Below are 13,438 nucleotides of genomic sequence, written 5' to 3'. Positions count from 1 at the left end.
ATTCTCTATTTTTAGCTGCAGCTGCTGCTGAGGGGCGTATGTGACGTGTATTTGGAAGGTAAGAGGAGCAGTCATCTGCTGACCTTGTTACTATTTTGGTATCAGACACTTATTTGACACCTCTTTTTAAATGTCCAACTTTTATTAATGGACAAAGGCATAGCTGTGTTAGTCTGTTGCACTAAAAACAAGAGAGTATTGTCATACCTCAAGGACCGCAGAATAGAATGTACAGTGGTACCTCGGTTTGCGACCGCAATCCGTTCCATGGAGGCGGTCGCTCACCAAAGCGGTCGCTCACCAAAGGCACGCTTCTGTGCGTGCACGAAGCGATAGAGCACTTCTGCACACACACACGCTGCGCAGATCGCTTCTGCGCATCCAAGGGCCGCGGAACCCGGATGTAAACAGTGGTCGGAAACCGAAGCGGTCGCAAACTGAGGTTTGACTATAGTCTGAAGTTCATTGATATGATCCAGTGTGTTCAGTTGCAAATGATAAGTGGTAACAACTGATGTTCTTTTGTTTTCTAGGTCTGTCTTGTGGTAGATGATTCACCTTGTTGATCTGTTTGTTTGTTTTCATTTTGTAGGGTGGGTATGGTAGTCTGAGGGATGCCTGATTAAAAATCCTGAGCTGTGATTTTTTCTTTGATGAGTCTGAACAAATGCAACTGTGAACAATGAATTTTGTGGTGTGTTCTGGGTGGAAGCTGGAAATATGGCAGCATTAGTTTTTGTGACTGTGTGGATTCCAGTTCAGCTACTGATTGATGGATTGTATGACTGCGAAAATGGATAAAAGACCCCCATCCAAACCATGACTCTCATCAGTGGAGGTAAGAAAATGAGGAAATCAGGAACCGAGGCGGCTTCTGTAAATCCTGGACAGTCCCTGGGAAAGAGGGACACTTGGAGAGTCTACGCCACAGAGACGGAGGGAGGCTCTGCCAAGTCCTGGGTGTCTCCAGCTGAGGTCCCAAGGGCCAGGTGGCCGAGGAGGGAGAACCAGAAGGGCCAGGGAGCCCGGAGGTCCTCCTTGGGAATCAGGGGCTGCCCAAGGCCTGGCTGGACAGAGGCTCCCTGACCATCAGGACAGTGCTGGGAGCCAGAAGGGCCTCATCCAGAAGCAAAGCCCCAGCTGGGTTGACCACCTGGCCTTCCAAAGACTGATCGGTTCCCTTTCGGGCACACAGAGTCCCCTGCTCCCTTTGGGACGCCTTTGGGAATGTTCTTGAAGTCCATAGAAATCAAATGTCCAAGTTTCCCCCTCACCCTAACCTGCATGCCTTGCGCAGCCTACCTGCCTATGCACCTCGCCAGAAGAGTCTGCCCTCCTTAGCTGGCTGATGGACGCTCTAGGCTAGCCAATAGCCAGCTGGCTCTTCTGGGGTGGGCGGAGCTGCTGCTGCCAATGGCTCCCAGAGAAGCAGCTAGACCTTTCCTGGAGCAGCAGCCTCTGCTTGCCTCTCGCTGCCTGGGGGGTCTAAAGGGTCTCTGGGCTCCTTTCCACCCCTAGAATGGATGCCGGGGAGGCTGCAAAGGAGGCCTTTGGACCTTGAGGGTTCTGTCCCTGAAATGGCCATCAGAAAGGGTGGCATACAGATTTAAGAAATCACCACCACCACCTGCCATTCCCTGGGCATTAAAGCACCATCAATTTCTGATATGGGAGCTCTCAGAGAAGCAGAATTTCTTGTTCTCTCGTCCCCCTTCCTTCTTCCTTCCTTCCTTCCTTCCTTCCTTCCTTCCTTCCTTCCTCCCTCCCTCCCTCCCTCCCTCCCTCCCTTCCTTCTCTTTTAGATGGGTTTCCACACTTGTGATTCTTCTGGCAGGCAGAAATTCAGCAGGTGGGGAGCCTTTGCCAGGCACTGCCTGCTGCTGCTGCCTGTGGGGCCAGATAAGCCCCCCAGGGGAATCTGAGAGGGGCTTGAGCCCCACAGCCCCCCTGGTGTTGGGTATGAAGGCCTACACGGTCAGTTGCTGCGTCTCTGTCCCAGAAGAGCTGGGGGTGGGGAAGGGCAGCTCGGCCCCAGCAGGACAGGACAGTACAGGACAGGACTTGCCTGGGGACATCTCAGGCCTCTCCTTGGGCCAAGGGAAAGGGGCTCTTCCTCTGCCTTCTTCCTCCACATCCCTTCCATTGGGTGTCTTGTCTTTGGACTTTCCTAACCTGAGGACAGAACTTGTCTCCCCCCCTTCTTTGAAATCGATGTCAGCTGCTTTGGGAGACAACCAGAGTCTGCAAAGCAGGATACAAAGAACAGGAAAAAGTATTAAACTCGTATAAATATCACCCTCGCGTTGCATGGCTCTAGCCACTAGGCCACACGGACTCTCCTAGAACCTTGGCCCTGAGGCCGGGAATTCCACATTCTCAACTGACGTTGCCTAGCAACGGAACTTGTGACCGTTTGAACAGAGCTTCCTGCATCCTCAGCATCTCGAGGTTGGCAGAGGTGGCCTGTAGTGACCTTCGCTCAGTCACTACATTAGAAGATGGCGTCCCAAAGAAACCTGGAGGTAAGTGGAGGTTGCCATGGCCAGGGGACTTAACTCTGGAACCTAGATTAATGGTATCTCCAAGTTTGGCAAAGAGCTATACCAAGTCAAAGAAAGGGTTGAGCTTTGGAAGGGGAGAAGGAATGCAAAAACAAGAGCAATGGTCAGATTTAAGTCTTCTGCTTGCTGCCATGCCACACAGAGAGGAAATGGCAGCAAGGGCTTTCTGAGCAAGCCCTGCACCTATTAGCCCAGTAGAACCTGCCAGGAGGGCTCAAATATCGGTAATCAGCCTGGAAGATGAGGAGGATCTTTTTGCAAGGTAATCCTATGTGAACCACTCCCCCCCCCCCCGGGTCCATTTCTATGGTGCTGGTGCTTGGGGTCTTTGAAGGATGGAAGGCAATAAAACCTTTTTGCAAAAGTGCTCCTCCTCTCTCCCCTCAGCATCTCAACCACAGGTTCTCTGGGTGCGGCTGATCCTCCTCCCGACGGCTTCAGAAAGGACCAGCTGAAGGCTAGAATAATGGATGTCGTCACCAGGATGAAGAGTGGGAAGATCCGAAGAAAGGCACTCCAAGATCTTTCCGCCCTCCTGCAGAAGATCCAGGAATATGTGAGTTACTGAAGGGAAGCATTGCAACCATGCAGGGCTGACAAGGCCTTCCGGCTGCCCCTTCTAGGCCCACCCTGCAAGGTGCCCAAGGGACAATCGGGCATCCCAGCACATAACCCATTTTGAGAACAGAGCTGGGCCATAGCAGAGCAAATCCTAGTGAGTAAAAAGAAGGAAAAAGCACACATCAGGAAAAGAGGGGTGGGAAGTCAAAAGAAATGGTGTTTTTTTCTGTATAGGATGCTAAATGTTTTGGAATCTTTTGAAGATTTAATAAGAATGCTTTAGGGAAAATGGTGCTGGGTCTCTTCTCTTATCAGTCACTTTTCTGGGTCTCTTCTCAGCCATCGGTAGCGCTTCCTGCATCCTCCCTTGGCCAACTGGTGGCCATTTCCTGTCTGTCTGCATTGGATCCAGACCCGGAGTGCAGGCAGCGGGCAGCAGATGCCCTCTGCCATCTTCTGCCCATCCTGCAGCGCAAAGAAGGTAAGACTGGAAGGAGTGCATTCCAGCATGGGGTGGGGTGAGCAAGGCCCGAACTGACCCTTTGGCTTTCCTTTGCAGAGACGCTGGCACGAACGTCGTGGAACCAAACACTCCTCATCCGAGCTCGGAAGGTCCTCCAATCCACCGGAGGAGCGGTTCCTGAATTGTTCCTGAATAATTGTTACTCTCTTGCCAGGGTAAGTCGCTGTCACACAAGGCCCAGCGGTCTCTCAAGCCACATGTTCTGGGTTCCGCAGAGACAGCAGCTGGGCTTTCTGCTCCCCAGCCCTGACCTGTGGGCCTCTCTGACCTTCCTCTCTTGCTTCAGGTCTTTGGTGCCTATCTTCCTGAGGAGCAGCTCTTGGAGGCCATGTGCTTCCTGGCCAGCGATCTGGTTGTCGAGAGCAGCTTCAACCCCTTGGACATCTCCCACTTGCTGCAAGAGTTCATCAAGCAGTTTAGCGGCACAAAAGTGGAGGTAAGGTGTCTGCAAAGGTAGGAGAGAAGAAGATTCTCCACTTCTTCTGCTGTAGGGGAGGCAACCTCATGCCATTGGGTGGCCAGGACACATGTTTGTTTAGAGAGGCCTGGCAATGTCAGGACAAGAACCTCAGCCAAGGGTCCTGAGAAACATGGGTCCAGCAATGGGGAATCCTCCTCCCCCTCCTGGGAGCAGACTGGCACCCTGGAGCTGCCTGGGTCCAAAACTCCCAAGGACCCTGAGTGGTACCTTCGAAGGAAGATGGCTGTGGTGGCACAGGCCAAGGGGGGCCCCTCTTTCTATGAGGGATGGAGGGATCCACCTGCAGACAGCCCCGCTTCCTTGTACTCTCCCAGCAACCCTCTCCTTTTCTCTGACAGGTGGAGGTGCTGCTGGAGGCCTTCTATAAGATCACCCAGGGGCCTACAGTGCAGGGCAGAAACATGGCCGCCTTTGCTTTGTCCATCATGCCACACCAACACCTGGCGAAAGTGGTTGCATACCTCCTGCAGTTTCCCTTCAGGTATGGAGCCCTCCTGGCAGGTTCTACTGGGCTAAGGGAAAGGTTGGCAAAGTGCAGGGCTTGCTCAGAAAGCAAGGCCTTGCTGCCATTTCCTCTCTGTGTGGCATGGCAGCAAGCCAAAGACTTGAATCTGGCCATTGCTCTTGTTTTTGCATTCACAGAGACTGCGAGAGAGTATGGAAGGAGGTTTTGGCATCGGCCGACCAAGAACAACTGCTCCATCTCATGGCCGAGCAGCTTTACCAAAGCCCCTTGGCGGAATCTGCCACCCAAGTGGTAAGGACGACCCACCTGCTTTCTGGCTTCCTTCTTCCCAGGGTAATATCGAGGGGTTTCTGGATTCTGCAGAAAAGCAGGGAAAGTGACTTGCACCTCTCTCTCTTCCAGCAACATCTCAGCAGCCTGTTGCACGCCATCCTCAGGATGGAGGTATACAAGGCAGCTGTGCGCCGGAACTTCCCGCAGCTGCTGATCGCTCTCCTGGGGATGGTAGTCAACTTCCACTACGACCAGGAATTCCTCGGGTGAGTAGTGTGTTGCAAAGGCGCCAATGGAGTCCTTTTCCCTTCAACCTCGGGGGGTTGCCAGTCCAGCTTGGTTTTCCAAGGGAGGCTCTCCTGCAGGCTGCTGCTAGGGAGCAAGGATGGGGAAGGAATTGGAGTGGGTGGCAATGACCCGCCTGCTAAAAGTGGCCTTGCTTTGGTTACAGAGGGGCTAAAGAAGTTCTGCACCTCCTTCTCGGCACCACTGGAGAGCAAGTAGAGGCGGCCATCATCGACCAACTTTTCTGCCGGGAGAATTTCAGCCAGGGGTTGTCTGCCATGGTGAGGTAAGAGGAAGAACACGGTGACCTTCCCCAATGGTCTGGCAAACGGAGGTCAAGGCACGGGATGGGACTGTGCCCCTGTTGGCTTCCTGCGGTGCCTTTCCCTTCCTTACCCAGATCTGGTTCTCCATTTCAGAGCTGTCGGAAAGCGACACTGGTGGATCCCTCCCATGGTGGAAAACATCACCGCTGCTCTCGAGGACCAGGAGTTTGCCGGAATGCCACAAGTAGCGGCAGCTATCTACATCGAGGTGAGGGGGGCTGACGCGGGAGGAAATGGGTGCAGCAAGGAGGCCCTGGCTTGGTTTCTGCCCAGGGTTGGGCTTTGTGTTCTTCGGCTCCTTTTGTGTCCTTGGTTCTCCAACCAGCCTCCATCAGAATTTGGACCTTACAGCTGCCTTTAACTTCCATATTCTGTGGTTTATGTCAAGGCTCCTTTGAGCCTAAGGGCTGTTGCCTGTTTTAGTGCTCCTCAGAGTAGACCCATTGGATTTGATGTACATGACAAACTTTGGTCCATTCACTCCAGTGGCTTTGCTGTGTGCAGAACTGCAGGTGGTGGATAAAAGGAGAGCCTGCCTCAGCCTCTCATCACTGAAGACTTTCTTTCTCTTTGGGCCTCTTTAGCTGCTCAGCTGCCGTCTGCAGGTCTATCCCTGTGAGGAGACACTGGAGCAGCTCCTCACCTGGCTGAAACATGACCACCTGCAAGTCCGGAAGCTCAGCGTCAGAGGGATATCCCTGCTTCTGGACTCTGACATGGCAAGTGATGCTCACAGGGAGGGAGGGGGGCACAGATCTGGATTCTAATCATGGCCCAGCACTCTTTTGCTGACCGAATGCTGAAGGGCCTGTTCTCAAAGAAAAAGCGTGGGGCCTTTCAGACCTTTGAAAATATTCTCTCTTTTGTGTAGGACCCTTTGCTTCTGCGGCTGTCGCTGCTGGATTTCCTCCCTGATGCAGAAGCTGATGTCTTCCCAGAGTTGATAGAGCTGGTAGACCAAGCCTACCTGTCCAGGGAGCTGGGAGAGGAAGACCTGAAGATGCTGGCGGCAACCTACTGCGGTCTGGCTGCCCATGTGAGTGTTAGGGAACACATGACATCACACAGGGTGGATAGGAATGCTTTGGAAGAGGAAGGCTGGTGTTTAGACTGGCATGCAGCGGAGATCTTCTGGCTTCAGGAGGGTGTTCCTCTGGAGCACCTTCTCTTGGAAGCCTGCCTGGAAAACACAGGGGGAGAGTCACCCCTGCCCCCAGTCTCCCTCAGGAGGAGGATAGGGGGCTCAGCAGCCTCAAAACACCTCGGTGGACAGGAGAAAGGAAACGGATCTGATGAGAAACACAACCTCTGATCTTTTCTGCCTACAGGAGGAAGCCTCTGCCCGGGCATCAGCCATCCAACATCTGGGGCTGCTTCGGGGCTGGGTGAGAGACCAAGGGCTTCCCATAACAACAACAGAAGAAGCAGCCGTTAATGAACTGGTCGCCGTCCTCATTCACCTCGAAGACGAGGACGAGGTGGCCAAGGTGAGGGCCAAGGAGGTGGACTTCTGCAGTAGGAGGGAGTCATTGTTCTCAGGAGCTTCCAAGACTATGTCCTGCAATTTGTAACCCTCTTCTCTTCTTGTGTTGCAGGCCGCAAGGAGGGCTCTTTCCCATCTAGCCCCACAAGTCAAGTGGTGGGCGCATCCCGAGAAATTTAGCCTCCACTTTGCTCTCCACCAGGCTGCCAAGCATCTGGTAAGGTCACTCTGCTTTGTTGGCAGCTTTGCCCAGGGATGTCTTTGGGGGTGACAGGCTCTCCTGCCGTGCTCTCAAGCCTCTCTGATGCCACTTCTCCTTTGCCTTTGCCGACAGAGCAAGACCTTCAGCAAGAACATCCTTCGGAGTGCTGCCTTGACATGTACGAAGCCGCCTGCCAACAGGCTGCCAGCAGTCTCCAGGGTGGCAGCTCTGCTTCTGGGTAAGTCAAGCAATGTCCTTCCCTGGTAACGTCTGGGTAACGATGGCAGTGAGGATGGGCATGTCCCCAGGCCACCTTGCTCTGAGTGCTCCGCGAGGGTGGAGGCCTCTAGACGCATACCTGTCCTCCTGCCGAGCTGCCTCTGTCTCCGCTTGCTTTGCACCGAGATGACGTCCCTTTTCTTGCCCTGTCTCTCTAGGTCATCTGGCTTTCCGGGATGCCAGTTTCATCCAAAATCAAGACATGGCATCCTATGGTACATGTAAGTGAGACTTACGGAGGGCAGGGAGGGGTGCTTCTTCTGAGAAAGGGCTTTAGGGGAAGGCGGCTTCCCAGGTGTGTGTGCAGACAGAGGTGCCACAAGATGAACATGCCAAGAGGATTGGAATGTGACTCCACTGCTCTCTCTCACACACAAATATCCCCCTAGCCCACACCCTGGTCCTGGGAGGAGCTCTGGTGGGGGTGCTTTGCAAGTTTTTGCCTTGTGAAAAGCTGATTCCTGGCTCAACCTTTCTCCCTTGCCACTCAGGGCTGGAAGAGATGCAGCAGCACGAGGAAGAAGGGCTCAGGCGGACAGGGAGGAGCTGCCTGAACATCATGCAGCGGGCCTGTAAACATCGGCAGAAAGGCAGGGTCCAGCGCCTTGTGAGGAGGCTGCTCCGCTGTGTTCACAGGGAACCTTACCCGCAGGACTTCCTGAGCTGCATGCCAGGTGAGTGAGGCATCTGGTTGGGTATTTGGACGTCTGGTGGGCTCCTTGGAGGTGACGTTTCCCCCCAAAAACCCTTTCTCCTCGTGACAGAACGTCCGAAGTTGCGCCAGGCCAAGGCAACGTGAACATCAGCGTTGTGCTGCAGAGATACCATCTTCTGCTCTCCGTGGGATCCACTCTGGACCAGCGCCAGGAACATCAAGGCCATCAGGATCGACCAAGAGGAGTGGTGCTGCCCTCACGACCCTCCATACATAGCGGTAAGAAACCTTTTGTTGTTGTTGTGGCTTTATGGAGCTCCCCCGGTCGCTGGTGTATGCCCAGGGTCCGGTTCCTTGCTCTCTGCCATCCTCTTGAGTGGCAACCCCCCAGCAGCAACTTTCCTCCATTTCTTTGTTTGGGGTGGGCAACAAGAGGGTCTAACATTCCTGAGATTTAGTACCCTTTCTAACAGAATCTCTTTTCTCTCTTTCTTGCATGAACGGCGGCCTATCTGCTGGAACCTGGGAGAAGACGTCCGGAGAAAAGAAGACCCCTGGAAGAATGTCATCAGCCGGGAAAGGAGCCGCCGGGAAGACGACATCTGCAACATAGTGAATTTGAGGATTGGACACTTTCTATTGACTCTTTCAGCACTCTAAACAGCAAGCGGGACTTTTATTAGTTAGAGAGGTTAAAATTGATGTATAGAATAGGATAGGCAAAATAGGGAGCATTCAAGGGTAGATAACACTATACTACCGGTAGATAGCATTTTGTATATTATTTTTGTCTTCATACTTGTAATTCTTTTAATAAAAATATATATTTTTTTAAAGGGTAAATACGGGTCTTATGGTTTATGCTGAAATGTAAAAAAATCATTTTGTAAAAAATGAATAAAAAATATTTTTGTTAAAAAGAGAAAAGGGTCTTTTGGTTTGTGAAAAGTAAGCTAGTAAGGGAAACCTCTACACACTTCCCTGGAGGGATGCCCCGTAATTCCAAGGAAAAGGAACCCAGGCTAAGCGCAGGCACCCCTGGAGTCATGTGCCACTCAGAGATGGGGATGTTCACAACCGTCCCTCTTCACCATCCTGCCCCACTTCCTCATCAGTTCTCTGCAACTGCATCTCACCTGCAACCTCCAGCGGCTGAGACAAGATCCAGGCTAGGGAAACTCATGAGAAAATGTTAAGAAGAAGAAATAAGAGCGAGGTCTCTGCCAAAGTCATAGAATCATAGAATCATAGAGTTGGAAGAGACCACAAGGGCCATCCAGTCCAACCCCCTGCCAAGCAGGAAACACCATCAAAGCATTCTTGACATATGGTTGTCAAACCTCTGCTTAAAGACCTCCAAAGAAGGAGACTCCACCACACTTTTTGGCAGCAAATTCCACTGTCAAACAGCTCTTACTGTCAGGAAGTTCTTCCTAATGTTTAGGTGGAATCTTCTTTCTTGTAGTTTGAATCCATTGCTCCGTGTCCGCTTCTCTGGAGCAGCGGAAAACAACCTTTCACCCTCCTCTGTATGGCATCCTTTTATATATTTGAACATGGCTATCATATCACCCCTTAACCTTTTTCTTCTCCAGGCTAAACATACCCAGCTCCCTAAGCCGTTCCTCATAAGGCATTGTTTCCAGGCATTTGACCATTTTGGTTGCCCTCCTCTGGACACGTTCCAGCTTGTCAGTATCCTTCTTGAACTGTGGTGCCCAGAACTGGACACAGTACTCCAGGTGAGGTCAGTCAGCCCGTTACAAATCCACTGAATGGTAGCATTGTCTAGCCCGCATTTTACCAGCTTCTTTACAAGAATATCATGGGGCACCTTGTCAATTGACTTCTCTGGTCAGAAAAAGGGCCTACCATACTTCTGATTTTTGTTACATCCTCCCCCCGCCCCCCCAGCCTTTTAAGAGCTTCCTTTCTTCAAGACTATCTACACCCTCCTGCATATTTAATTTTGCATACCACTTCTCAATTTCCTGCTTCACCACCTGCAACATTCACTTTATTTGTCCTGAAACAGTCACTTGGCCCTTGAGCAGAACGTGTTTCTTCCGAGGCCTGGGAGGAGGATTTCCTTCCCACTGGTTGTTTCCTGAATAGGATTTTCAGGTCCACCAAAAAATTATAAGGTCCACGGTCCAACTTCTTCCTCTGTGGGACCGGTGGCTTCCGGTGCAGCCAGCCCCAGAGAGTTTGAAGGTTCAATGTCCACCACAGGTTTCGGATCCTATGGCTTCTTTCCCACTTCTTATATCACACCAGGTCACAGGCTGGAACGGATACCTTTAAAGATAGGGGAGAAAATGGGCAGGGCAATTGCATGTTCATGCAATTCGTTGTTTCCCATTCTCCTTCATCTCAAAAGGGAACGTCCTGGTAATCACTTGCTGATTCATAGCAAAGAGACCATCAAGGGGTTCTCCTGGATCCGAAACAGGAACTTACACAAGGTAGCCGGGTTCAAGGAGCTAACCCTTTCAAAGTCAGATTTGGGTTAGTCAGCAGGGAAACCTCACACTTGAACTGGCAAGTAGGATGAAGAAGCTCCATGCAAAATACAATCGCCCACAACAGCTCCCAAAGTCATGTTCTGAGCCTCCTGCACAGGGAGGACAAATCCTCCTCTTCTTGCTGCTGCTGCTGCTGCCGCTCAAAGGCATGCTGGCCATCATTGGGCCACAGAATCGAGATTCTCCACTGTCCTCCAATGGGGTTCTCCTCTCTGTACCAACACTCCCAGATCCCACAGCCTTCACTTCATTCACATACAGTCTGTAGGGTTTAAAGGGACTGGGCAATGCCGGCGCTGGTGGTTCAGCTAGGGATGTCTTCAAAGGCGTTTCTCATTTCTATAGTCCATATAGTCAAGGAACCTTTTTGGGTTAATGTGTTGTAATGTGTTGCTTCTCCCCTTCTTTCTGGTATCCAATTCTTGCCAAATCCAGCAAAGTCCTAAGAAAGCTCTCAGCACCTTTGAGAACTCAGGTTGGGCATGTCAAAGGTGGCAAACAAGTTCCTTGCTTCAGAATATGCCCTAAAAATGCCACATGCTTCTGGTAAACCAGAGCCTTTTCCCTCGAGACTTTATAGCTTCTCTTTTTTTAACTTGGTTTCAACGCCTCTAAGTTGGGAGAATGAAAGGACGAGGATCAACACTTCTTTTAGCCGTCCACAAGCTCTAACTGTCAATTTAAGTGGTTCCGCTTCTGTTCTGAACTGAGACCTTCAGAATGCAGGGCTCCAGCAGTCTAGCAACACTCCAGATTCCAACTCAATGCTGATAGGGGTAACTGTAACAGTTGAAGCCACCCCCTGAGTCTGTCCAAACAATAGGATCCACACTTCCAATCTTAGGTTCTGGTACAGTGGAATGATTTAATTGATCATTTTATTCTCCTTTCTTTATTGCTTCTCATGTAGAGAGCATTAGAATCCCAACTGGCTCTTTCAGGTTTTTTTTAAAAAAACTTCTCACACCTATCCTCCAGGTCACTGGCTCTCTGATCGAATCTGCCTGGCATCATGAAATCATGGATCTGCTAAGCTGGAGGGTACCCCTAAAGGCCATCCATTCTAACCCCTTTGCAATGCAGGCGATGTTAATCAAACATACATAGCAATGTCAATGCTTCTCAACGTGGTGATATCAGTTTGTTAATGTTCATTCCCGCTTCCAGTTTCTGGGATAGAGACTTCAAAGTTTGAGATAGTTCAAAGGGGATTACTTGGCATTTTAACCCATTCCTTGTGTTTTGGAATAATTTGAGGCAAGGGACAAAGTCACAACGAAATGCAAGCTGAATAATCTTCTTCACACTTGGGATTTTCTCCAAGGAGCTCAAGATGGCATACACAGTTCTCGCCTTCTCATTTAATCCCCACAACCTGGCCCCAGGTCAGCCAGTGAGCTTCAGAGCTGAGTAAGGAGGTATTTGAACCCCTGTCTCTCCCAGGGCTACCTCTTCTGAGAAACAGAGAAGCTGCTCAATTCTGCTCCTGATGAGCAGTTGTTTTGGGGGTGGGGGTTATGAAAAAAAACTGCAAGCATTCTATGATGTCACAGTAGGGGGCTTGCAGGCGCTGGGCAACAGAAGTTGGTATGAGGGTTACACAAATCTTAAGGTGCACACATAGCTGACATGCACCCTGGGGAAAAACCAATCCTTCACTTTCAGAGCATCATCTCTGCTCATCACTACATTCCAAGCAGAGATCTTTGTTTAAAAACAAACTCTTAGTCAGTTTTCCAATAAATCGGCTCCTAACCCTGACTCGTGAAGCTGGTTCCTCTGCTGAGAATATGTGTGCTAAAGGTGGGGAGAAAAGACAAGGTCGGACCACAATCAGCAACTGGAATACCTGAAGATGCCGTTTTCAAGAAGAAAAAAAGGAAAGGAGCAGAAGTGAAAACCAGACCTGAAGTCCTTTGGAAACCCAGGTCCTTAGTTCCAGGTGGTAGGAGAAGGTGGGCCCATTATGGGGAGTTTTTCGATACAGTGGTACCTCGGTTATCAAACAGCTTAGTTCATAAACAACTTGAAACCCGAATGCTGAGAAACTGGAAGTAGGTGTTCCGGTTGTTTCAAACTTTTATCGGAAGACGAACATGCTCCGTTTTGAGTCCCCCTGTGTTTCCTGTTGCGCTGCTCATGTGTGCCCCCCTCCCCCCATTGTAATTCAAGCCTTCCGTTTCCGATTGCAGTGTTCCGAGGTGATATTTGGAGCTTACATTTAGTGCTTTTTTTTGTTATTTATTTTGCGGTTTGGGTTTTGAGGATTTTTCAGTTCATTTGTTTTTTTGACTGTGTGGATCCCAGTTCAGCTACTGATTGATGGATTGTGTGACTGCGAAAACGGATAAAAGACCCCCATCCAAACCATGACTCTCATCAGTGGAGGTAAGAAAATGAGGAAATCAGGATCCGAGACGGCTTCTGTAAATCCTGGACAGTCCCTGGGAAAGGGGGACTCTTGGAGAGTCTATGCAGAGACGGAGGGAGGCTCTGCCAAGTCCTGGGTGTCTCCAGCCGAGGTCCCAAGGCCCAGGTGGCCGAGGAGGGAGAACCAGAAGGGCCAGGGAGCCCGGAGGTCCTCCTTGGGAATCAGGGGCTGCCCAAGGCCTGGCTGGACAGAGGCTCCCTGACCCTCAGGACAGTCCTGGAAGCCAGAAGGGCCTCATCCAGAAGCAAAGCCCCAGCTGGGGTGGCTACCTGGCCTTCCAAAGACGGATCGGTTCCCTTTTGGGCACACAGAGTCCCCTGCTCCCTTTGGGACGCCTTTGGGAATGTTCTTGAAGTCCATAGAAATCAAATGTCCAAGTTTCCCCCT

At 51.0% G+C, this 13,438-nt stretch overlaps 2 protein-coding genes across 2 annotated transcripts; both read left to right on the top strand.

Annotated features, from left to right (window-relative positions):
* The first annotated feature begins 2,782 nt into the window (after window positions 1-2,782).
* LOC132593130 (uncharacterized) lies at window positions 2,783-6,316 on the top strand. The gene is made up of 11 exons (XM_060282163.1): window positions 2,783-2,823; window positions 2,949-3,117; window positions 3,462-3,603; window positions 3,682-3,800; window positions 3,932-4,081; window positions 4,465-4,607; window positions 4,769-4,883; window positions 4,995-5,131; window positions 5,317-5,436; window positions 5,570-5,684; window positions 6,061-6,316. Exons 2-11 carry the CDS (start codon window positions 3,028-3,030, stop codon window positions 6,241-6,243), a joined length of 1,314 nt encoding a protein of 437 aa, XP_060138146.1. The 5' UTR covers window positions 2,783-2,823; window positions 2,949-3,027; the 3' UTR covers window positions 6,244-6,316.
* Window positions 6,317-6,344: 28 nt separating this feature from the next.
* On the top strand, window positions 6,345-8,937 carry LOC132593131 (uncharacterized). Its single transcript, XM_060282164.1, has 7 exons — window positions 6,345-6,512; window positions 6,805-6,963; window positions 7,072-7,176; window positions 7,294-7,399; window positions 7,599-7,661; window positions 7,932-8,114; window positions 8,205-8,937. Exons 1-7 carry the CDS (start codon window positions 6,477-6,479, stop codon window positions 8,237-8,239), a joined length of 687 nt encoding a protein of 228 aa, XP_060138147.1. The 5' UTR covers window positions 6,345-6,476; the 3' UTR covers window positions 8,240-8,937.
* Window positions 8,938-13,438: the final 4,501 nt, after the last annotated feature.

The sequence above is a fragment of the Zootoca vivipara genome, chromosome 13 (assembly GCF_963506605.1).
Source record: "Zootoca vivipara chromosome 13, rZooViv1.1, whole genome shotgun sequence".
Taxonomy (NCBI): Eukaryota; Metazoa; Chordata; class Lepidosauria; order Squamata; family Lacertidae; genus Zootoca; species Zootoca vivipara.
This window is presented reverse-complemented; position numbering and strand designations above follow the sequence as displayed.